This window comes from Chaetodon auriga, chromosome 5, assembly GCF_051107435.1.
Source record: "Chaetodon auriga isolate fChaAug3 chromosome 5, fChaAug3.hap1, whole genome shotgun sequence".
NCBI classification, from domain to species: Eukaryota; Metazoa; Chordata; class Actinopteri; order Chaetodontiformes; family Chaetodontidae; genus Chaetodon; species Chaetodon auriga.
In genome coordinates, this window is record NC_135078.1 from 1,432,879 (window position 1) to 1,458,800 (window position 25,922).

General features: G+C 39.1%; 1 protein-coding gene across 1 annotated transcript; it reads right to left on the reverse strand.

The window, feature by feature from the left end:
* Window positions 1-46: 46 nt before the first annotated feature.
* golph3a (golgi phosphoprotein 3a) lies at window positions 47-14,989 on the reverse strand. The gene is made up of 4 exons (XM_076729938.1): window positions 14,564-14,989; window positions 11,224-11,355; window positions 9,090-9,204; window positions 47-3,844 (listed from the first exon to the last, which is right to left on the reverse strand). The coding sequence occupies exons 1-4, from the start codon at window positions 14,756-14,758 to the stop codon at window positions 3,420-3,422; spliced, it is 867 nt and encodes a 288-aa protein (XP_076586053.1). The 5' UTR covers window positions 14,759-14,989; the 3' UTR covers window positions 47-3,419.
* Between the last annotated feature and the right edge of the window lie 10,933 nt (window positions 14,990-25,922).

The window sequence follows — 25,922 nt, forward strand, 5'->3', positions numbered from 1 at the left end:
CACAGGACATGGGACAAAGACATTGTGTTCACAAACTTCAAATTCAAAACATTAAAATCAGTTGTATTATTAGGCACTTACAAGATCTTGCTTTATTTCCATGGTCAAAGAAAGCACACAAACTAGAGGTCCCTTTTATTTAGATAACATAGATAATCTATCACATTCACTCCGCAATTTGAGGTGATTTTCTGATGAATAAACCCTTTGGTCTGCACCTCTCTTCCCCCACCATCACAGACTAATCCCTCCCAGCCCTTTGCTACATACTGTATCAGAAGGAGGCTATCTGTAACAAAGCAATGTCTTTCACATGATCCGTGAGGTTGAATAGGAAGCGTGCTAAAACAGAGAACAGTTAAACAAGTTAAACACAACTTAAGAACTGAAGGGATGGACTGTCGGGCAGCGCTATAGATCAGTGGCTTATGCTGTTAAAAGAAAATCCTCAGTCTGAATCCAGCAGGCAGCTTGGGCCTTTTTGTGTCAAGTTTCGATTTTCCCCGGGTACCTGCAAGGGTTTTGTCACACAGTCCAAAGATATGGCAGTCAGATGAAATGAACTGCCTGCAGGTGTGGTGGTCTGGTTGTCTGCCTGTATGTCATCCCTGTGATATAACTGGCAAAATGTTGGAGGATGGGTAGTTGTGTTAAAACAGAACACAGTTAAATATATGTGAAAATGAAATTAAGGGCATGGCTCATAATGAAAAGGCTTTGCTGAATGTTTTAGAGCACAATGCCCATTATTTTAAAGACTGCAGTGGAAACATGATAGATTTTGGCTAAGCTAACGAGGCAATTGTGATAAAATGTCCTTTGAATTTGTGCCTGATAAAAAAAAGTTTAGGTATATACATCAACACCTGGAATGATGTGACCCTATCATTTGATTTTTCTTTGATTAGACTTTGGTGAGCATGTAATATAATCATATCTAATCATAATAACAATGTTTTATACATACAATTTATTTTGAGAGCAGTCACTCACCAGAAACTACAAAGTAAGGCTGTCTGCACATTAAAGCATCGCTGAGAAGTTTTGGAAATGCACTTGTTGCACGCTCACATGCTAAAGTCAATACATACACTTGAGATATGTGCATCCTATACAGTGATAGGTCTGGAATATGATTTGCCTACCTTAGCACAAAGACAGGAAGCCGGGGGAAAACGCAAGCCTAGCTCAACAAAAAGTGAAAAATGCACTTTCCAACAGCTCTGAAGCAAGCAAATAGTTCATATTGTGAGATAGCTGGTCAATCAGCCAAGGATTGGGTTTTCTGACAGTAGGTACTTCTGTGAGGAAATACTGTGTGGTGTCACAACAAAGAATGGGTGTTGGTCAAGAAAATCTTATTTTCTTTTTCTGTATTATTTTCTGCATAAAAACAGTATATCATATCAAATATAATGATGTAAATGGGGCTATGGTATCAGTTTATGTCGGATCCAGTCTTTGAAATCAATTTAACACATCTTGGACCTCTCTCTATACCGGAGAAGACTTGTAATTCACAGTCATTTTCACAGAAGTGCATATCACTAAATTCTTTTAGTGAATAACTTGAAGATGTTTTATTGTTTTGAAATCGAGTCCTTGTGACATACACAAACTGAAAAGCTGAGGATAAGACCATCATGATTGCTTTAGCCTGCATTCAGCCCTGTGTTACTACATTTGAGAATATTTAAATTCAGTACTAAGTGAAAACTATGTCCATTCGAATTCAAAGGTAGCTGGCATTGATTGGATCTGCTTTCCTGAGTTTGTTCCCACCACTAAAATACTTCAGCCACTCATGCAAAGAGCTGTTTTACCCCAGTCAGTATCAATTCTGATGCCACTGGAGGTCGAATAAATTACACACATTTAGAGCAATTTGTGTTATCAAGGAAGTATAAACAAAAGTGGAAAATCATGGCATTACTCCCACACCAAGATGTTTGTTAGCATTCAGATACTACAGATTGAAATCCTGAATGTAACCTGGTTTATATTGGACATGCACACATTTTGACAGTGCATCTAGATGACATACAGTATAATCTGTTTGAGTCTCAAAATTCATGTTTCATTACAAGCAAAAAAAAAAAACAAACTACTAAACGAAGGATGTCTAAAACAATATGGCCTGTTTCACTTGTGTCAGAAAGGCTCATTAATATTTAGTAGATTTATTTTTCCTTGCATCATCATACCACTTACATATCCACCTCACTTCTTAAGAATGTGTTAGGTATTATTCTATTTTTACATAATGCCCAAGTCTGTCATCATGTTTTGGTTTTTCATTTTTCAAAAATTTCCAAAATATTCAATGGGGCTGAGGTCAAAGTAACTGAAAAGGAAAGTCATACAAGTCAGCACTTTCCAGGACAGTATATAGCGCCATGCATGTCTTGGCTTGTCCTGTTGAGAAATGAGTGCTCTACCACACAATTTTATGCCACAAAGAGCGGAATGTCGGAGAGTATGGTGGTTTAGTGGGTAGTGCTGTTGCCTCATGGCAAGAAAACTGAGTGCCAGCAAGGGTTTTCTCACTCAGTCCAAAGACATGCAGGTCAGGTAAACTGGAAACTTTAAATTACCTGCAGGTGTGAATGGTTGTCCGTCTCTATGAGTCAGACCTTTGATATACTAGTGAAATATGCAGTGAGTACCTCCCTCCCTGGCCAGTGTGAGCTGGGACTATCTCCAGACCCCTGTGTCCCAGCACAGGATGAGTAGGTACATATAACTGATGAATCAGGTTGGTTAAGAGACATTAACTTTGGAAATTAGTTCTTAATGTTGACAGCATTCAGTACTAGGTAGTGGACTCTGGTAGTATTCAAAGTCAAAGAATGCCATGACAAATACATCATGTCCATACAATTCAATCAAACGTCTGTCCAAAGATATCCATTTACAGTTTTGGCAAGATCATCAGCTAACCTTTTATTCCTACATAGCATCACTGCACTGTACATGGATATTGTGTTCTCAGATGTGTCAGGACGGTACCCTAAGTGAACTGTGCCATACATACTGTACCCCTAAGAGATGGTTTTAAAGATACATCCAACAGAAAAGAAAGAGGATATGAATCAACATCTGATTTCCCCCTTCACCCATATCATCACCAACCACTTCATTCAAGGTTCCATGAAAGTTATTATTTTTAGCAAAAGTGAACACATATATGACACATGAGGTTAAGCAGGCCATGAAAGATCAACAAGGACACTCATCTGGAAGGAAAAGAAAATGGGGGTGAGAGATGACAAAAAAACGGCAGTCCATTCCAAAAGTCCAAGCAGGGCTAAACTGTAATTCAGTCACCATGCTGGGGTCAGTACTCTGATTCCTACCTCAACATACAGTGTCAATTGAATGTCACTCACAACTGCTTTCTGTCCACATTGTGGTTGGCCTCATTTGGTGAAGGCGGCCACCACAGCCCATAACAGCTCATTGGTGTTGGCCTTCATGCTCTCCCCCTCAGGCTCCAGGTCCAGCAGCTGCCGCACTCTCTTCATGGCCAGGTCGTATTGGTCATCTAGCAGTGGGGCAAAGGCATTTTCCAGGACATCAGAGGAATGGGCTAAGAAGATGAGTGCAAGCAGCCGCTTGTCCATTCGATGAGGGTCATTCACCCACTTGTCCAGTACGGCCTCCTGGACCTTTTTGATGAGGCGCTGCTTGATGTTGTTGTTGGTCAGAGGATGTGTGGTCATATCAAAAAGCAGGAAATTCTGCTTCTCAGTAGTGAGGACACCTTTTTCCACCAAGTTCTTTGCCAGTCGTTCACGGACATTCCGCAGTTGATAATGAAGCTTGAGGGGATTCCATGTCTCTCCTGAAGATGAGCCAATAACACATAAGACAATTAATGATGTCACAAAAACGTGACACACTCATCTACATCTATAACTTGATGCTGTGACAAAAACAATTGAAAGAACAGAGCCAGTAACAGTATCTCAGACACTGCACATACTGCAATGGTTGGCCTTAACTAACATGTCACATAAATAGAGTATCCATTGGTGTCACTTTGTCATGTGACATCATCCCCATGACCTAAGAGTTTCCTGGTATGTTAAAGATAAAAACTGACCAAGAATTTCAATATGCATTTGTACTAAAGCAGAACTAATTAACCATGAAAGACTCAGCAAATGATTCATGTTTCTTGTGCAAAAATTCCACCTCAAACAGAGCTGCTGTTTTAATCTTTTACCAGTCTATTTGACTATACAGACTTCAAACTCTTGAGTAGTGAAAAAGGTGACATGATATAAAACTTAAGTCAAATAGAATGTTCTGGGGGGATTCTCCACATGAATAAAATTTTGGTGATTTTAATACTCAAATGAAGCCTTTTGAGCATTTTATGATTAGAATACATAGAGAAGACAACATTTTATTTTTGAAGAGGGAGAACAAATCAAACTAGGGGTGGGCAATATGGCCAAATTCCCTATCAAAATATATGGAATTTTATATCACTTAACAGGATATATCACAGTATAGTAATCATTCTGTAAATTAAATTAATTAAGAAATGGTTTAAAATTATGATGCCGTACCATACCATGACTACATTTGATTAATTTCTTCGCTAATTTGGAACTTCAATACAAGCAAAAATAACTGCCTCATATGAGACAACACTTAAGTTTAAAACCAAAAGATCCACAACCATAAAATTAACTTTCTTTCAAAATACAGGCTTTGAGGTTTCAAATGAGAACAGAGATGCATTCTCACCACCAACTGCTGCTCTCACATCGCATGAACACGTGGTAAACAGTCTCACTGCCTAAATCACGTGACCTCCCAAGTTACAAACAAATATATATTTAAGCATACTCAAAGTATATTTAAATATTGCATGCATGTTTCCAGTACATTTATATGTGTACTTACTTTAAATAGATTGAAAGCACTTTTAAAAAAATATACTTCAGTTAAACATATTTTTAGTAACATATAAGTTCGATTTTTAAAGTATTTTTAAGATAATTGCTATTTTTCTAGTAAATTTTCAGCAAGTGTGTTAAAACACTCCCATGATTTCACACTTGAAATACACTTAAACAGATTAAAAGTTTATGCTGTCATAAAATACTCAAAGGTATGTTTATTACACTAAATTTAAAATTGAAATATAGTGTACTTTTCATAAAAACACTACTGTGAAACATGATTTTAGTAAAATTTAAGTTCAATATTTAAAGTGCACTTTTAAGATAATTGCTGTCATGTTTTAATATATTTTCAGTAAGTGTGTTAAAACACTATTCGCACAATGCTCAATGAAAATGCAAAGCATTTAAAATGAACTTATACAGGCATACGCTCAAAAGTATATTTTTACTTGCTAATCTGTATATATTCCATTGGCCATTCAATTTAGCAAATACATATACGCAAAAGCATGTACATACAAGGCCCACCTCATACATTAACGGATTCTGTCACAACAACAACAACAACAACAATGCAAGCGTCACATTTTTAAAGCTTGTTTTATTATCATTCTAAGATCAAACATCTGGAATAGGAAAATAGGAAGTGACCAATACTTTCCTATGATCAGACAAAAAGAGGTGCCAAATATTTCAACGACAGGCAGGTATTAATGTGCACTGAATGCAGAATATATCTGAGGACATCTATGGATAGTATATCTTGTTCATCCCTGTACACTAGTATCCCAATGTAGATGTATTTGTAAGGTATTAATAATAGATTTAATGTACACTCAAATCACAACTTGCATTACATTATAAATATATTTCAGTTGTACTTTAAATTGAAAAACAGCATTAGCAAATATAAAATAATTTGTATAGTTGCAGTATATTAAGTATACTTAAAATAGTCCCATTTAGCACAGTCAAGGATGCTTAATATAACTTGGAATGGATTTTTGTACAAGTTACATACTATTTAAGTATAATAAGTACAAAATTGGTTGTTCAAATTTAGCACACTGTAACTACATTATTTAATAGTATGGATGCAACTACACTTTAGTTTGATCAGTATGCTAATATTTTGTATATTTCACTAGGACTTCCAAGGCAGCTAGTTTGCTACATCACACTACCCACCCCAAACATATAGCAGAGACACTAAAGCCATTTTCTAATATGAACTCCAGATAATGTCCGCAGAATGAGGTCCAGACATTGTCCAGAGTTGACCCTTCACATATGTAGAACATTTGTCTGCATCAGGCATGTTCTCACTTACTGGAAATACTGTTTGGTTTAGGCGCCTGGGTAGAGCATGCAGAAGGATGAGGACTCATCCATAATGACGACATTTATTTGTGTTTATTAATATTATTATTGATATCAATGTAAATATGTCCAAATACTAGGTATTTGGAAATATATGTCCAACTATGTCCAACTGTCCAAATATGTCCAAATACTAGGTAATATCAAAAAGAGTGGAAAGCAATATAGAGACAGCAGAAAAGAATGTGAAGCAGCTACACTCTGCAATGTCAATAACACATCCACTCGCTCGCTATATAGCAGGGTACAAGTGGATACACTGTGAATGACAGTGTCTGAAGATGGCTTAGTAGGCTAAGTACAACTGGTTCTTTTTTGCGTCTGTTTTAAATTGTGTTTATTGTTGATAAACAATTGGAAGTCTGCACAAGGTGTTTATTTTGAAAATTGCCCAGACTCTCTGTGCTGTTCCAGTGTCTGACTTCCAGCCTGATTTGATCTGCTCTGTGCAGCTTGATGGTGTGTTAATCAAAAATAGACTGGGTGCATGTTCTTTGTGGAGCAGAGCAGAGAGCCGCTTCTGGGAAACTTCTGGGATGCTGCAGCATTTCTGGTGGAATGACAAGCATTGTCTGGAATGGCCACAATCAGCTCTAGTGGCCATGTCGTGGCCAGAGCACAACACAGCTGTGCCTGGTGGATTTTAAGGGATAGCTACCCTGACAGAAGAGTATTGCCAACTCTAGCGGTGGACACATTGTACAATATATACTGTCATGCCCAACCCTACTTCATACTTATCTTTCTTCATATTTTTTTAAGTCTCTTCGTCTGTACAAGCGTTTTGTGCATTTGCATGAAGTCATACCACAGTCAGTATAGAAGTGTCCTGCATTGAAAATGTTTCTGAAGTAAAAGAAGGAAAGTATTAACATCAAAATATGCTACCAAAGTAAAAGTACTCATCATACAGAATGGCCAATTTCAGAATAATATATATTATTGGATTATAATTATTGATGCATTAACGTGTTCACTGCTTTAAAGTTGTAGCTGGTAAAGGTGGAGCTCATTTTAATTTATTTGTACATATTTTATATATGGCTTTCCATCCTGCTGGGTAGCTTCTGAATGTCCCAGCTGGGACCCATAAAGTCTCATTGATCCAAATAATATCAGAATTTATCTATTGATTATATTTTCCAAAGTTACAGCAAAGTTAACAGTCACATAAAAGAAGTGGAGTGAAACTCTTGGCAATCTCACACTCTACCTCCTACCCTAACTTCCCTATTCTTTACCTGAGAACATTTCGGTGTTTGACACAAATTTAGGTCATGGATTAATTTTTTTAATCCCCAGGTATGTGTTTCTACAAGTGGCTTTTGGTCCAAATTTTTCCTCTGTCCCGTGGGACGTGTCAAGGCTGCCCTTTGTCACCCCTGATCAAGCTACTATCCATAGCAGACTCATTAATGGGAATCAAGCATTGGGGGTTGAGAATAGAGAATAACACTTTGCACAGATAACCTGCTACTGTATGTTACAGATCCTGTGGTATGTGTGCCCCGTATCATTAACATTTTGCAAATATCATCAAATTCATCAACAAAGTGAAAAGTGATTTACAGTGGTAGAATAGTTTAACGTTTTCTTTAGCTGGCAAAATTCAATCAATTCAAATTTCTGTTTTACCTAAATTTTTATACTTATTCCAAACTCTATCCATCTATCTCCCTAAATGTTTCTTTGACAGTCTTGATAATCTGGGGGGTTCACCCAAGGAAGGCTCTTCTACAGACAAGTAGAGATTGTGGTGGGCTCACACTACCAAATATTATTTGTTACTACTGGGCTGACAATATTCAAAGCGACTTCTTTGGACCCAAAAACCTGAGATTATTTGGTGTCAGTTGGAATCATCATCTTGGTCTGAATCATCTCTCCGTGCCGTGACTTGTCTTGTCTTGCCTTTTTCATCATCCAGTTACACATCCAACCCTACAGTGACCTCCACCTTAGAAATTTGGTTTCAGTTCAGGCATTGCTCCAAAAGCTTTCTCTCTCCTAGCACCCATTTTTAATAATCATTTATCCTAACTAGGACAGATTCTGGTTTCAACAGATCGGGCAATTAAGGTCTAAGGTGCTTTAGGGATCTCTTTGTTGATGGTCTTTTCTGTAATTTTAACAACCTACAAAACAAGTTTGAGTTAGAGAATTCAGAGTTGTACTGCCTTTTTCAGATGCGTAATTTTGTAAAAACACAATTCCCCACCTTTCCAAAAGTTTCAACTAAAACTGGATTTGACCGACCACTGGAAACTTTATAAATACAAAGTGTAAATTTACAGAACGGTTATATATTTCATATACTGTATATATGACCTCACTATATCACATTACTCAACATCTGGGCAAAATGAAATTGGATTAGGAGGGAGAATTGTGATATGCACTGTCTCTACCTTGGTACTCACTATATTGGTTATTTTCATTTGATTACTTTTACAATGTCGGTCAAGGCTAAGACATAAGTGTACCACACTGATGTGACTTTTTTGTCTGTTTGTTTTGTTTTTACTTTTCAAGGCAGAGATTAGGAGGGTGGGGATGGGAGAGTTAAAATCACTTATACTGTGTATGTATTTGAACCTTCTATTTCAATGAAAAAACAACAACAAAACAACAAACTGACATGCACTAACACAGGTAGGAGAACTAATCCTTGAATGAGCTAATATCAATGTCTGGTCTAGATTTCATGTTTGGATGGAAATATGCTCAATGAAAAAAATGCTGACATATATGTATACCACCACTGTGGGGCCCATGAACAGCTGAACTCACCACTGAGAAGTTCAATCCAGCTCTGTACAGTCTCCGGCGGTTGGGTGTCTTTGATGTGTTTTAGGGCTTCATCCAGGAGCACGTCACCTGTTGGAGCATCTGACTTACAAATCACCTGCGAATTTCATTTAGAATGATGGCAGCCAGTTACAAGGTGTAGTTACCAGATGACAGTCGCTGAAATAGATGCAAAATGACCCCTTTCTTACAATTTATCAACGCTCTGCTCACATCGTTGGCTGGTGTTCACTATCAAATTAGACAGTGAAACTGCTGACAGCTAATTTTGATATTGTGTTTTTGCAGATCGCTCACTCAATTAAGAGTGTAACTAAAATTTTTGTCCAACCAAATGTCCAGAACCCAAAAATATTCAGTTTACAAAAAGCAGAAGCTGGATATGGGCCTTATTTGCTTGATTCAAACAGAAAACCTGTTACTGATTAATTTTCTGTTGATCTGTGGATGCCCCAAAGTAAATTTCCACATTCACTTTCACTCTGGATTTCATTTTTTTGTAGCCCATAATGACAGTTAAGAGTTTAGGTCTGTGGAGGTGCCATGAGGTTTTTGAATTTGGTCATTCCTTTTTGTAGATAACTGCAGGTTACCGTACAGGTTGATGCTCCATGCTCATGCTCAATTAATTTTGATTTGGATAGCCTGGCAGGCATTAACTAACCAGCTAATTTTGTGCTGAGGAGCACAATGGCTGCATTTCCCAGTCAGTCATATCCTGGGAGAATTCAATATCCCTGACAAATGGGAGAAATTCCAGTCAAATATTATCTCTGTTTACAGACCCTATTTATGTTTTTTGGGTCTAGATGACTAGTCTGGGCGACAAGTTTTGAGCGAGAGTGCTGTAGCCAGGAAACAGGCTGCAATGTAGTCCTGCCATGTGTTTGCGCACCATCAATGCACATCCAGTAAAAGTGGTTGCTTCTGACACTGACATACTCAGATTGTTATTCTAGGTGTCTGAGGTGTTGAACCATAAACAGATGATACATCACTCGCGCCAAAGCCACCATTTACAGAAATTGTTTTATCATTATAAAACACACCAGTGTTTCCCCTACCATTATACTAGAGGGGCACCCTGCACCCCTTGAAGGTCAAGTTCATTTTTGTTTATTTTTATTTTCTACATAGCGCCAGATCTCAACATAAGTCATTTAAGGATGCCTTTCCTATAAAACAGATCTATACCTTGTCCTTTTATTAAATAAAGTAAATAGCCTTAAGTTATTTATCTTATTTACAAATCATTTCTGTTTCTACATGGTTCTGTGTTTACAATTCTCCTCTGCTCTCTGTATTGCGTACTGTGGAGTTCCGCTGTGATGTGCACACACAGACACATGCACACACTCCCACCAGTGGACAGAGAGCGTGTGCTGGAAATTCAAAGTCAACAGAAACAAAACAAATCTCACTGAATCTGTCTTGGTTCATCCTTACACTACTCCCACAATCACCATTATCTCTGGTTCAGTCTAAATAAACCCTTAATTCACCAAATCAGGAGAGTGGCGAGAGAGAGATCTAACAGGAATTATTCTTACCAGAGATTATGAGAGGGGACACCTAAATATGTAATTATGTAATTGTATGTAATGGTAATTACCACATGGTGGAAACCCTACTCCTAGTCAGCACTGATGAAGTGACAGGTAGTTGTGATGAAGCTTTTGTTTGTCAGAGCTGTCCAGCAGTCAGCAGTCAGAGCTAGCTTGTCTGCCCTGGTGATCTTTGCTATTAGCTCATCCTTCTTCTCCTCAAAGTGTTTTTCAGTGTGTTTAGTCACAGTAGCTCTCAATTGCATAATGTACTCAGGCTCAAGGTACTGAAGAAGCTCTTAGAAGGCCTTCCATTTTCAACACTAATTGGCAGGATCTGGGTCTCAATCACATGGCACACCAACTGGATGATGGCTGGAGTGCATCAAACTGTGTGTGTATGCAAATTAATCTATAGATAGACATGTGAAACCAGTAGAAAATGTTCTCAGTTGACATCCCTTGAGGTGGCAACAAAGAGGACCAGCAGAGTGTAACAGACAAAAATGAAACAACTGCTACGAACTATTTACAGTATGTAGTAAAAGTATAAACAGAAACATGTGTCTTACCTTCCTGGCCAGCAGACCTTTCCTCCTCATGCCACAAGCCTCCAGCTGAAGGCGTCCTCGCAGGGCCAGTTCAATCAGCATGCATCCTCGCAGCCCAGATGAAATGCAGTCATTCCAAAATGAGGTGTAGCCCTACATATTAGAAACACACATCACAATCGATTCAAACTGACTGCCCAGCAATTAAGGCCAGAGTAAACATGCAAAATGAAACAGATAAATCATCTGCCAATGGCTGGTAATTTAAAAAAATTACTGGCCAAACTACTTTTCAAGGGGCCATAAAACTACATGAGATACAATGTCACGTAAACACAAACCACAAACAAGCCTATTTGTTTATTACCTGCGACAAACGCTGCAGCTCATAGTAATGACATTACTGCCATGAAAAAGCCAATCTCTCCTCACCCCCTTGTCTCTGCATACCTTCTCTGTAAATTTTCCTCTAACCATACACCGTGCTCTTCATTTTTCCTTTTAGGCTGATCTACTCTGGCAATGTGCCGCCACATACTTGCAAACTATTTTTGTGGTTCTCTGCTCTATGGTATCTGGCTTCATTATGAGTAGCGATCAAGATAAAGTGTAATAGTAGTAATGGTGGACAGCAAGGGTCAGTCAAAGAATTGCACTATAATTATTTGTGGTCATACGTTGCATGCTGCCACGAGGGACAGAGTTGTTGCAAAACAAAGTGTGGTCAATCAACTTCTGCGATGCAGTGACAGGAGTTTGTGGTAAAGTAGTCCTCTTTAAGCAATGTCGGCTGACCTCATTATTTTATTTGCCAATGCAGTTTTTGAATCTAATCTTGGAAGTGGCAGGTGCCAATTTCAGTTTTCATTCTGGTCCTAATGAAAAAATCACAATGCCCCAGTGAAATGCTTGGGATACTATGCTGTAAGAGATGCCATCCTTCAGATGTGATGTTAAACCATGGTCCTGAAAAGGTCCAGTGGCACTTATTGCAAATGGAAGAGGGTTTTATGGTGTCCTGGCAAAATTCCTAACCTGGCTTTCTCCATCTGGCGACTTAATCATCCCCTGTGTAACTGGCTCAGTGTTTCCCTCCCTCTCCACCTCAAACTAATGTGTGGACAGCATTCTGGTGCTAAATGGCTGCCATTCATCGCCCAGGTGGGTGCTACATATTATTTCAAGGGAGCGGACTAGAGCTGCACAGTTCTCCCGCTATTTCGTGGATTTTTCGAATATAAAGAGATAAATGACAGTCTCTTCTGTAAAATATTTTTTGTTCTTACCTCTTTCAAGTTTATTTTTGCATGAAGTGGATTAACAAACCCTTTTGCAGAGGAGAAGCCAGTGTGCACTGTGTGGGTATAGCACAAGAAACACAGGTCAACCTAAGATTTACACTATGTACCAAGTTTTGGTTCCTGCCAATTCAAAACCACATGCAACAATCCAAAACAAATACACAAATGGAAATGTGCTGCAAATGAAAAAACGTGCTGCAGAATGCCAAAACACATTGATAGACAAGAAACACACGGCAAATAGAGAAATGATAGAAAGTTTGAAACATGCAAACCCCATAAAAACCAATGCAACGTAAAAGCACTGCATTTCCAGTCAACAAGAAACAGGGAGAGAGAGAGAGAGACCAGATGAGAGACTAAGACCAAATGTGAAACAGATTACGTACCTTTATGTCATGTCACCTCTTTACTCCACTTTTCTCCCCGTTTGAAAAATAAACTCTCTTGTCTGGTCATTCTCTCTTGCAAATCAAACTGTTCCACTTAGCACTCCCCCTAGACACCCAGAAAAAAACACGGCATATCTGCATATATCATATGCAGTGTTTTTCTTTTACATTTGTTTTCAGACTTTGTGTGCTTTAGACTTTGCATTGTTTCTGCATTTGCAGCTTGTTTGCTGTTACGATATTTGTCTTGGCATTCTGCAGCACATTTAGTTTCATTGTTGTATTTGTTTTGGATTTTCGTGTGTATCTGAATTGCCATTGTTTCTGATGTTGCAGCACATGTCTCCAAATGGAAATGTTTTGGGCTGTTGTGGCACATTTGCTCTTGTCGGCCAATGTATGCATGTCTAATGCTGCCATATGTACTTGATATACATGCCCTGTGTTACACCTGTAATATAATAATAATAATCAAATTTGGGTTTTCAACCAATTAAATGCTGTTCCGATGGCTAATCCTCCCCTGCATCAAACTGTGATTAACCTACTGTTTAATTTAAATTATGGGGCAGAATACTCCTCCCAAAACACATGTAGCTCTGTTTTAAATCATTTTACTTTAGTAAGACATGTTACCTTACATTGCCAATAGAATAAAAAGACATAGAATCATTTTTGAAGTGGAGTATCCCTTTTATTTTTGTAATACCATGATTAATGCTGTTACAGTAAAAAAAAATGAACAAATACTGTGATATAAATCTTAGGTCATACCATCCACCCCTAGTCTAGGCCTTACTGTTATTGGACATCTTATTTTGTTACAGCTGAGACCATATTTGTTGCTTTCAGGAGCAAGATAATCACAGAGAGGTGCCATTAAGGGGTCTCTTGATTTATAGCAGAGTGTCTCCCCTCTGGGTGCAAAAGTGACAGCTCTGGGGAAAGTTATGCTGGAGGTCCTTTACAGACAGCCATTTGCTGCTTAATGTCAGTCTGTTTAAACCCATTTTACAATTACTACGAAATGTCTTTGGACCAATTTGATAATCTGCATAAAAATCTTTGCATGAAGACATGGCATCGTTTCCCTGTTGCATTTTAACTTCTGAATTCATTAATCGCAATTACTTGTATGCCAATTAATTGTAAACTGAAATATCATGATTGTAACAGCCCAACCACCTATTGATAATTACTAGTATACTTTTCATAGATTTGTTTTGACGATTTTGTCCCACTGTTTGATATTATTCCCGGAACCTGAACTTTATACCTACAGATGATTAGTCTATTATTATTGCCCAGTATAAGAAATCGCTTTCTGTGTGTCCTGTTAACGTAACTAGTGTGAGCATAAACGTCACACAACAATATCTAACGTTAATGAACTGACCACCCCAGATGACTTAATTTAAAAGGTCGCATCTGGACATGACCGTGTTTCGCTAAAAATCATTACCCATCTTGGCGTGCAGCGATAAGGCCCATCATTGTTGTTAGCTAACACTAATGTTATACCATACAAGAATGCTAATGTTGACTGAAGCCATGTCGGAGAGGAAGATATAGCTAACCTTAGCTTTGGTAATATCCCATTGACTGGCGTTAAGGATAAACGTTACCTTATTTTTACGGCGTTAGAGACCAGGATATATCTGCTATTACCTCTCGGTCCTTCAATCCTAACAACAGTACTTCTTCCATTAAGGTGAGACGTGTTTCTTTGGAGTCTCCGCTATCGTCATCGTTCTGCTTGTCTCCCCGTCGGGGCTCATGGTCCTCTTGGCCGGATGGACGGTCTTTGTCAGCAGCGTTTCGCCTCTGCACTAGGCCCGAACTCCGCAGAGTCAAGGAAGTCATGTTTGCGGGCTAGTTAGCTAAACTACAATGAAAACAACACGCCTCGGACTACACTGCCCGAGATGTTTGACTCAATTACTTGTTATCAACCATATAGCAGATACCACGAGTGTGTCGCTAACGAACTACTGCAGCCTGAGTACCCTTGTCATTTGGAGTACTGTTCTCCTTCCCTGACTTCGTCTGAAGCAATGTAATATCTATCTAATATGGCGCCGCGTGGTTAATGTGGTACCGAAGTTAACCAGCAGGTAGAGGCTGAGACTACCTCAATACCCCGAAACACTAAGTAAATTGAAGTTTGGTTGAATGCCACATTTCATAAACAAAATCTTAAATGCAGTTGAGCAAATGAACCTGAAGAACGATGTACAGTGAAAAAGGACTGGTCAAAGGACCGACCTGAGGGACACCACACAGCACAGCAGGTGAGCTGAGGAGGACACATGATTGTTGATATGGACATTAAATATCTATTTGTCAAATATGAATGAAACCACTTTAAAGCTGAACCAGAAATGCCAACACAGTTATCAAGTGAAATGACATGATTGGTGGCGTCAAAGGCAGCAGTCTAGTCTTGTCGGACGAGAGCTGCAGTATACACTTGTTAATATCACTGGTTACTCTCACACTCTAAAATATGACAAGTTGAGCTTACTTAAAAGAATCTAGGAAACCGATAGCACTAGAAGAGGTAAGCAAATATGACTAATAGTCTTAAGTTAACTTCGTATGTCATTGTTAAGTTTACTTTAAATCTAATTGCATTTACGTAATCTTGTGAAGGTATTCAAACTTAAGAATAGCAAGTATAATAAACTTGATCTTTTAGTGTTACCAACTTAAGTAAGCCAAGTTAGTCTGACTTGACTGAACAGTTGTGTTTACTCAGTAGAATCTAGAAAACCGACTGCACTAAAAAAATATCAAGTAAGCAGAACAAAGAATGATAAGTTTTCAGGCTTTGTTCATTTGAACAAAATGTAATTCTGTGCATCTTAAGCCAAGGCCACTGTTTGTGGAAACAAATGAAATTTCACCATAAAAACAAATATGTAAGCCTTGTAAAATAATCTTTTATAAGCAAATCTCTCTAAACAAATGTAGAAATTTTCTGACATTACTTCAGACTTCAACAAGGCTCCTTCTATCACAATACCAATATTCAATTAAGCTTCAGCCAGCTTTCAAGTTAAATGAAACACAAACAATGCATATGCTTTGAACTGCAATAAACAAAACAAAATGCAAAAATAGGTGGATTTATACAGGCAATCTGGGTATTTGAATTTCCCAAAGCTCCATGGCCATTAACAACTTGCAGTAGAAGTATCCCTAAAGATTCTGCGGTCACTATCCAGTATTTAAAACTAGGTGTAGTAATGCTGCTATGGTCTGAGTTATCTAGAACGCAAGATAATTTAAGCAACTCCAACCAATTCAACAAATAAATTCAATAATTTTTCACAAGGACAGAAAATTGGTGCATCTATAGTACAACTTAACTGGTAGTTAAGGCTCACTGCCATCTTTCTGTAACATCTTTAACATTTAGGGGTGGTGTGTCCCAACATTTCAAAACAAAGTACACAAAGAGGTTCTTTGCAATCATCTGACTCATTCCCTGAGTCTGACTTCTCAAAATGACTCTGCTCATACATTCAATCAAACTTTTATTTACGAAACTTCACAAACTAGATTAATCAAGATGGGATTAAACCTCTAACCGATATCCCACAGACTGGGACACTACAGAAACTTAAGTATAACAAGTAACCAAAATCATCCATCTGTGACTGACTGTAACTTACTAAGAACTTTGCAGAGGTTAGTTGCAAATATATGAGTTTAACACTCAAATCAAGTATCTATGCTTCAGGATCCCTTGCTATTTTAAGGATCTGCTGGCAGTGCACCCACCTACTGCAAAAGAGCATTTTTCAAGCTCTGAGGTTTTGATCTCAGGTTACCTACACCCAGGTTGAGCATCACCCTCTGATGAAGTCAAAGGTGTTCTTTAGTCTTTTTGGATAATCCAAATGAAGAGCGTATATTAGTCCAAATGTAACACAAAAAGCTTGTGCGTGGCTTCCAATGTCATCCACGACGATATTACCTTGCAGTATGATAGCAATGCTGGAGGGTTCAAGGTGCAGGGCATGTGGACCTGGCTGCTGTCTATCTTCAGGTATAACAGTCAATACCTCAACAGGAACTTGTGTGACATCTGCAATGGTATCAGTGTCCTGCAGATATAAAGGAAGGTTAAAAACTAATTTGAAAATTTTGGCTTCATAGTGCAAAACCTTCAACATACCAAATTGTGCAAATTACGTGTGGCACCTTGGACATTTCAGTGGTATTATTTATGTTATTAACTGGGCCACCCCTCTTAATTTTTCTGATTACTTACTGCTTGTGTAGACCCACCTGATTTCAAACTGGACTAAAGTAGTTGCTGCGCCTGTAGATGGCAGTGGCAACTAGTAGTGTGACGGTTGCTGGGTTTCCCCATTGTCATGGTGACTGATGTAGTTCAGAGGAAGTCCAGTCTGAGTCACTACAGTTTAACAGTTCATACTCGTTACAACGTTACTAGTGTGTTTATCTGTTTGTGTGTTTCCAGGTGAGTTTAATATGTCTACACAAGCATCCATATGTTTAGATATTTTCTGTTGTTAGTATGATATTGTTGTTTTATAATGTTTCCATGATTGTTTTATAATGTTTGTATAGTTTTAAATTTTTTTGGATTTTGTTTGTTTCACAGTTGCTGGCACCGTTGCAGTTTGCCCCGTTGTCATGGCGACCGCTGTAGTCCAGAGGGGGTCTGGTCTGAGTCACTGCAGTTTAGCAGTTTATACTCGCTACAACTTTACTAGTGTGTGTTTATCTGTTTGTGTGTTTACAGATACGTGTGTTGCATGAAAATAAACCCCCCATAACACCTGAAATGACAGTGTCTGATTTCAATGTGTTACATATGCTTACTTACAAAACAGACTTTGAAAAAATCGCTTCCATCATCCCCAAGGAAAACTGGAAGACATCGCAGGCCAGCAGTCCTCATGGCTTTGACATCATGGGTCTACAGTTGGGAAAAACAGTGAAATACGGGAAAGCATTTTCTGAAGAAACTGCATCATATTTTTATTATAAGTTATTTAAAGGAATAGTTTGACATGTTAGGAAACGTATTTGCTTGTCTTGCTGAGCTAGATTATAAGGTCAATATCACTTTCATGTCTGTATGGCAAATATGTGCCATAGTCAGTAGCTGGTTAGCAGGGTATTTGTGTGTGGAAACTAGAACATTGTCATAAAGGAACAACTTGTACGATTTCCTGCACTTATATAAAATGAGAAGGAATGCTTACCTTTGTTTCAACCTGGGACAGGATCTCCTTAAGCGTCCTTCCAATTATTCCGGTTTTAGATTTGAAAATCTCAAGGAAACGTGGGGTATGGCGGTCCAAGGACTCAAGAAGTCCCGCTCAAGATCTTTACTTTCCACTCTTGTGAATTCTGCAAAGATCTACAAGGACAAAACAGAACACAAACAAAACATTTTGTACCAAGTTAAGAGTTGACCACAATATTATTGTATACAAACTATGAATGGGACAGACAGTTTTGCATCATGTAGAAGCTGTGTGTTTTTTATGTTTAGGCAATGTGTATAGTTAAATTATTTACTTTTTTTTTCTTATTCCCCCTAGCATGAAACATCCTGTATTTATTTAGCATACTTGCTTGCTTACCTGTTGTTTTCTGAAAAGAGCTGACCATCGTTCCAACATCCGTTTCACAGAGGGCTGCTCTTCCACAATTTCTTTGCATCTTAATGAGAAGGTCTGGTTCATCAGCTGATTCACATGAACTGCAGTTGGGAACCTTTTCTTCATTTCATTTTCAAGCAGCTGTCTAGAGCATTCAAGTGTTGATGCATCTTGACCCTGTGGAAAATCTGGCAGGAAGTTTGTCTCACTTCTTCTGGGTCTCTTCAGGATTTTCCAGGTGGCTCCCCCTCTGGATTCTGCTGTGTTCTCTTATTGCTGTTGACTGACAAATCTGCAATTCCACATCTGCAAAGTTTGGAACGGAGATTAGCCATTTTGAATTTCAAACTATTCTTCCATCCATAGCAACCCGTGGTTGACCCTGGCTCAGCAAGGCACGGGTGCTTAGCGATCAGTGCTGCAGTGCAGTCATAGTGAAGCATGAAGTCATGCTGCTGATCACGTCGTTTTTTCAACTTTCTTATTAGCTCTTCCAAAGTATTTGGTTTCGGTTTCAGCAACCACTACTCTCACTGGCCAGGACTGGCCCATGGTTCTATCAGCACAAAATGTAACGCTTTAGGGTCACAAACAACTGGCCTTTCACTCTGTAGGCAGAGAGGGGAAAGACATCATTGAAGTCTTTCAGCTGAGTTAGAAGCAAGCTTGAGCTACTTTTACAGACTTCGTAAGCTCTAAGGTGGTCATGATACCATGCAAACAATTGTCTACAAATGAACAAAACATTGATATCCACAACCAGAATCTGCTGAATCTGCCTAAATTCTGGAAGGCCTGTGCATGAACCAACAGACACCACCATGTCAGCTGCATACTACCATCTATGCTAACAGATGTTGCTGTAAGGACTGTGTTTTGAGGTGCATGCCTTGCCAACAAATGCTGCTGCACATTGTCTGGGAAGGAAGAAATCATGACACTCTTTGTCCAATTCCAATGCTGGTTTAAAAAATGAAGCAGAATCTAAATGGTAAGCCATCATCTTCTGATGTCTGTCAGCCAAAGTCAGAGGAACATTTCTGAAGTTGTGGGCTCCACAAATTACTTGTTTAAAGAATTTGTGTTTTCCCTCAAATCTCATTGTCCACACATCTACAAGTGGTCCAAATACTTGAATTAGATGGGGATAATGCTCCAAGTAATGGTGTTTTGGACGGAGTCTGTAGTGAGGGAATGCCTCTTGAAGTAATGTTCTATGCTCTGACAACTTGAAATCCAGATAGTGGAGTGACTCCTCAGTAAACCTTGTACACATCGCCAACTCAACCACGTCTTTCAAGCACAGTAAAACCTCCCATGCTTTATCTCCTTCAGGGATATAATGGCCAATCAACAGGGGAAGGAGTCTGATCAGGCTCCAGTTTTCATGACCATTACCTCCAATGGTCCCTTTAGCATGGAATGTTTTAGAAATTGTCTGAGGCTGTTTTGTCTTAATGTGTGTAGGGAAATTCCTGTATGGCACGATTCATCATCTCAAGTGTGAAGAACTTCTTTTTCATGAAGTTCTGAATGCAAAGACACAACTCAGAAAGAACAATGCCTTCAAGCAAATCATGGAGGATATCGGGGGGAAGCCATCAACAACATGAAAGTGCTCCAAATGAACACTTAAAGGACAGCTCCCTTTCACACCATATTGCTTTGCCATCTGGGCATCCTGCTGGACTTTCCGCACATGCCGGTCATGGTCTTGTTTTGTTCTCAAGCAGAAGTGGCCAGACCTAACTTCATTATCTTGTATGTCCTGCCATGTAGCCATGCAAAAGCGGTAAATCTTATCAGAGACAAAACTTTCATGGAATCCTGCCAATGAATGAGCAGCCAAATTATCTGCTGCAATATACGAAACAGTTCCTCTGGCACTTGAGCCTAATTTTTCCACATATACACCATGCTTCTCAAGAAGCACTAGATCCTGAAGGAGTGGATGAAGGACTTCAGAGTACCCACATGCTTTGACAGTGTTTGTCTTACAAAGAAGAGCTAACTGTATTGAGCTGAGAGAGGAACAGAATTTTGGTGCAAGATTTACTAGAACCCAATATACTGCACAGATTTTGTGTTTATTTTTAGAGGTCCCCAGAGGGTTTGCAACCTCAAAGTCGTCAATGTAAAGTGCCAAGGCAATCTGAAAATTTTCCTGAACTAGTAAAGGATTTTCTTTGAAACGTGAACCATCCCTGAAGGTACTGTATCCGTGCATATCACCATTGCTAACCGTGAGAGCTTTGTCCAAGATTTCATCTTTGTTTAACAAAGTCGGGAGCATTTTAAGGACAGGTATGTAGACAACTGACTGCTTGTGTTCACCTGTAACAAACTCAACAGGTTCCACAATTTTTAAGTCTTTTACCATCTAAGAGGCTCTTTTGCAGGAGGTGGATGGGGAACCTCCTTTTTGGGTGTGTTTCAGAATGACATCGCTCTCTGAGATTGCACTTACTATTTCTCTTGCAATAGACATGTCTGCATCAGGATAGTAGTTCAAGAGTACTCTCTGAATAGCAGAAAAATGCAAAGGTTTTGACAGGTCCATTATCTGCCTTATTTGCTGTATTACATCTTGCACAGCAGTTTCCGATATCTTAAGTATGGTCTGCATTCTAAGGGAAAGGGCTGCCAAATTATGCTCAAGCTGCCTCTCCAACTCATCAGTATTATCTATAGTCAAATCCTCTTCTTGAAAATCAGTTGCGTCTTCAATGTCACTTTCATTTTCAGTTTGGACAACTTCACCCAAAGTTTCTGTATGTGTTAAAATTTCCGGTTTGAACTGCAACTGGCTATGTATCTGTCTGCCATCATGGTTCCTGCTTTTGTGGGCATTAAATGTAGTATAGACGCAGGTTTCAAAATTACAATCCTTGTAAGGACACTGTACTTTTTGGTGCATCCGGATATGTGTCTGTAAGTGTGAAAAAAAATCTTTTTCTACACATACTCATTGAAGTCACAAAGCTGGCATCGGAACACATTTTTTGTGGCATCACAATGATCATCAATCTGGGAGTGTGCTCTTGATAGATGTACCTAAAGAGCATTAAAGGACTTGAATGTGCAGGGGCACTCTTTATGAACGCATGGTAATGTTGATGTTCTTATGTAACCACCATGTTTCAAACTATAATGTTTGAGTAACTGCCCTCTCTTTTCACGTGAAGTTGCAAAACTTACAAGTCCACTGCATCAGTGTTGGTTGTCTGTCATCAAGCTGTAAAAAAATAAAAAAAAAAAAAAAAAAAAAAAAAAAATAAGGTCTCAAAAATGGCATCAAAAATGGCTCAAATACTTCAAGTGAAGCCATTTGAGGTCAATGAATTTTGGCAGAGCAAGCAGGGCATCTCTTATTGGCATTTTTGCTCATTCTAAGATCCAGAATGACCACAGCTAAACAGTTCTGAGCAATACACATGTAAGTCAGGTTGTTGCTTAGTTGGTTCTGGCTGTGGTCATTCTGCCCTGCATGCTCTTCCCAAATTCATTTACCAAATTTGTAAATGCTACTTTGAAGCAGAATAACAAAACAAAAGAGCTATGGTAGGGGTGATCAATTATGATTTGCAGCATTATCATCTTTAAGCTACATTATAATTTAATTGTACATTACAATTTATATATTAGCACAAGCCATGGCACACTGACTCACTTTTGCCGCTTTTCTTTCGCTCTTGTCTTCTCACTCCTTTACGTTTCTCTTTCCCTGTCACTGTTGCTGGCGTACCAGCTGTTTTCAATGTCTCTATTCAGTGAAGGCCCGCCCTACTCTGCCTGTGATTGGCTGACAGCACAACCTACTCTGCCTGTGATTGGCTGACAGCACATCCTACTCTGCTAACTAAAAATTTAGTTGTAAGTAATGAAATTATAGCTGACAATTGAAAGACTTTGAACAACTTACCAAGAGACCCAGAAAATGTTGTTTTCTTCCTAAGTTTTTGTCCATGCCGTTTCTGGAAACTTGTACTGCGCAAGTGCTCTGCTGGGCCTCTGTGTTCATTCCAGGAACAGAATGCTACAAGTCCAGTTTACTCAAATGAACTTAGTTTTAAACCTCCTTAAGGAAAAATGAGTACATACTTACATTCCATGAGTTAAATCAACAGGATGGGGACAGATAAGTAAAGTACACTATTATGATCTAAGTAAGCATAGCTATTACCTTTTAGAGTGCAGTAAAGCAGTCTCAATATTGTGCATGTGTCGAAAGCAGGATTGAAATTCATCAAAGATTTTATTGACCCTCAACCAACTTCAGAAGATAGTTGGTGGCCATTTTTAAAGGATTTTGGATAAAAAGGGTAGCTTGGCTTTTTCTCATATCCAACCAGGAGGTTTACCAGGTTCTGCAAACTTGTCATCAGCAGTTCAGTGTGAGTGAGCAGGAATACAGAAAGGCACAATCTATCCCAGAATCCCACCCACTCCCACCGCCTCCAACACACACTCACTGCACTGAGGAGCTCCATCAGTGACAGGATGCTACATCCAAAGTGTGTGAAAGAGCGGTATCGCAGGTCATTCCTTCCTGCAGCTGTCAGACTACACAACAAAAACTGCTCCAAGTAATCAGTGCAATAAGCTGTGCAATAAAACATGTACATAACAGTCTGTAAATACTAGTACAATTTTTTTTTTGATTTTTTTGATTGATTTTTTTTTTGTGAGTAGTGTATGCTCTAATGCTAATATCTGCTCACATTTATCCATTTCACCTGATGCAGTTTCTAAGTTGTGTATTTCTCTCAACTGTGCAATAACACCATTTATTATCCAAATTGGCAACTGTATTTTTATAAACTGTATATATTGTGCATGTACATAAACCCAATATTTCTCAAGTGAAATAGTATTTGTCTCAAGTACAATAGTGTTCTCAAGTGCAATACAATACCTGTCATGTCAGTAGTTAGTTTTTCTCATAAGACTACCAGCAACAGTACTTCTCTATGGCAATAGGATTATTTGGCATTTACTCTTTTTATAATCTGTAAAAATGTACATATCCATAGGTGTTTTTTCCTATTCTGTATCTTGTAAACTTTTATATTTTTATTTTTTGACCTCTTATGCCACTGTACCTGCTTTTTGTAACCTGCTGGCTGTAATGACTAAATTTCCCCAGTGTGGGATCAATAAAGTCTTATAGAAGAAGAAGAAGAAGAAGAATCGAGGGGAGACATTCCCCTTTATTCGTCACACACGTACATGCAGACACTGCACACGAGGTGAAATTTATCCTCCGCTTTTCACCCATCCTGGTCGTCCCTCCTCCGCGGCAGACCAGGAGCGGTGGGCAGCCAGACCGGCGCCCGGGGACCCATCTCGTCGTCACCATTGGTCAGGTGGTGATCTTCTTGCATGTTTTTAGTGGGGGTATATTTTTATGGAGGATACCCCAGGTGAACACGGGGAGAACATGCAAACTCCACACAGAAAGGCCTTTTTTCCTCAAGCAGCAGGCACCGAAGGCATGGTGGAGGACACACCCCCGGTGCCCGCAGCGAGAATCGAACCTGGGACCCTCTTGCTGTGACAGTGTTGCCACCGTGCCACCTGTGCCACCGTGCCACCATACATCTATCTATCTATCTATCTATCTATCTATCTATCTATCTATCTATACACCCCACCACCGTTGAGTCGTCCAAGAACTTCAGTAGGTGGCAATATGAGGAGTTGTACTGAAAGTCCGAGGCGTACAAGGTGAAGAGAAAAGGAGTCAAAACAGTCCCCTGTGCCACTCCTGTACTACTTTCCACTGTCTCAGACAAAACACTGCCCAGTTGGACAAACTGTAGTCTATCTGTCAGGTCCAGGAGATTGTGGGCGCTTCGAGTCCCATCACTTGCAGCTTCTTACCCAGGAGCAGCGGCTGGATGGTATTGTCAATGTGTAAACTAAAGTCACCAATAATGATTCTGTTGTCATAATTAGAGCTGATAATAGATAACAGCTCAGAGAAATCAGGCAAGAAATTTGGGCAATGCTTTGGCAGTCTATAGATAATAGCTACAATAATGGGTACATGACATTTCAGTATGACAGCATGATACTCAAATGGGCTCACAGCATCAGTAGATATGGTGGCTGTCCCTCCACCCCTCTTCCCTTGTCTAATGGAGTAGGAGAGATTATAATTATGTGGGGCAGTTTCAATAAGAGCAGTAGGTGGGTCCGTGTTTAGCCAGGTGTCAGTTAAAAACAGGCAGTCAAACTGATGTTCAAAAATAACATAATTAATTAAGAAAGTCTTATAGCTGAATTTGGAAATTTTGCATGAATGTGTGTGTGAATGCAGACTTGTGTGAGTGATCATCAGGCTAGAAAAGCACTATATGAATACAGTCCATTTACCATTTACAAACACACATGATGAAGACCAGTTGCTGGAAGGTAGGATATGGTAATGCCTCTGTAGCTCAAATTAATTGTGTGTCCCATGTGCACTATTTAAATATTTGTCAAAGTGTTTAAGAAATCTTGTCTGGGTTATTGTTGGTGGGACATGGTATTTACACTTCACTACTCTACTACAATATGATATGCAATTTCTCCATGTTTCTATGATGCCTATAACCACATATACAGTTGCCAGTATAATAGGAACACTGATAAATCTAATGCAGTGTAACAGTCCTGCAATAAACACTCCATTCATGACGGTTATGATGATCATTTTTTTGTGGTGATTAAACTCTGATTATTTTGTATGGTAGGGACAGCTTTCTGACAATGCCAAACCTTGTTGCTTTTTTGGATTCTTTGTAGACAACTGCCTCGCAAGGCGAAGCCAGTCTCCCATGGTTTCACGTTAGCTCTTCCACAGACAAATATGTGAAGTAATTTGTTATCTGCGGTTATCCTTTCTTATCTTATCACCCGTCACTCATTCACTGTCTGACAAATGATGTGCTGATACAGTTGTAACTCAGTGTTCATAACTTGAACAAATATAATAATGGAAGATAAACTCTGTATGCCAACCCGAATGCCAACAACTGCAATTCATTTGAGGTAAATGCAGGCGAAATTACATCTAAATTGCTGTTGTTTATGATAAACATTAACTAAAGCTGGCTAAGTTAAATACAAATAGTAACTAAATTCATGAGAGGTCATCTAATGCATGAAAATGCCAAAACAGCAACTAAAGAAATCATTCATTTCATCCCCAGTGTGCTTTGGAAACACCGAAAAAGAATCGGTTCAGGGATGGAATTGCTCAATGTTAGGAAGTACACTTTGGTCCACCACACCACATCGCTTTACAGTTTGGGTGGAGGTGGCGCCTGGAAGGCGCAGTTCAGGGCACAACAGCCTTGAACATTTTGACTCCGCCCTCCGTTTGCAGCCCCGGG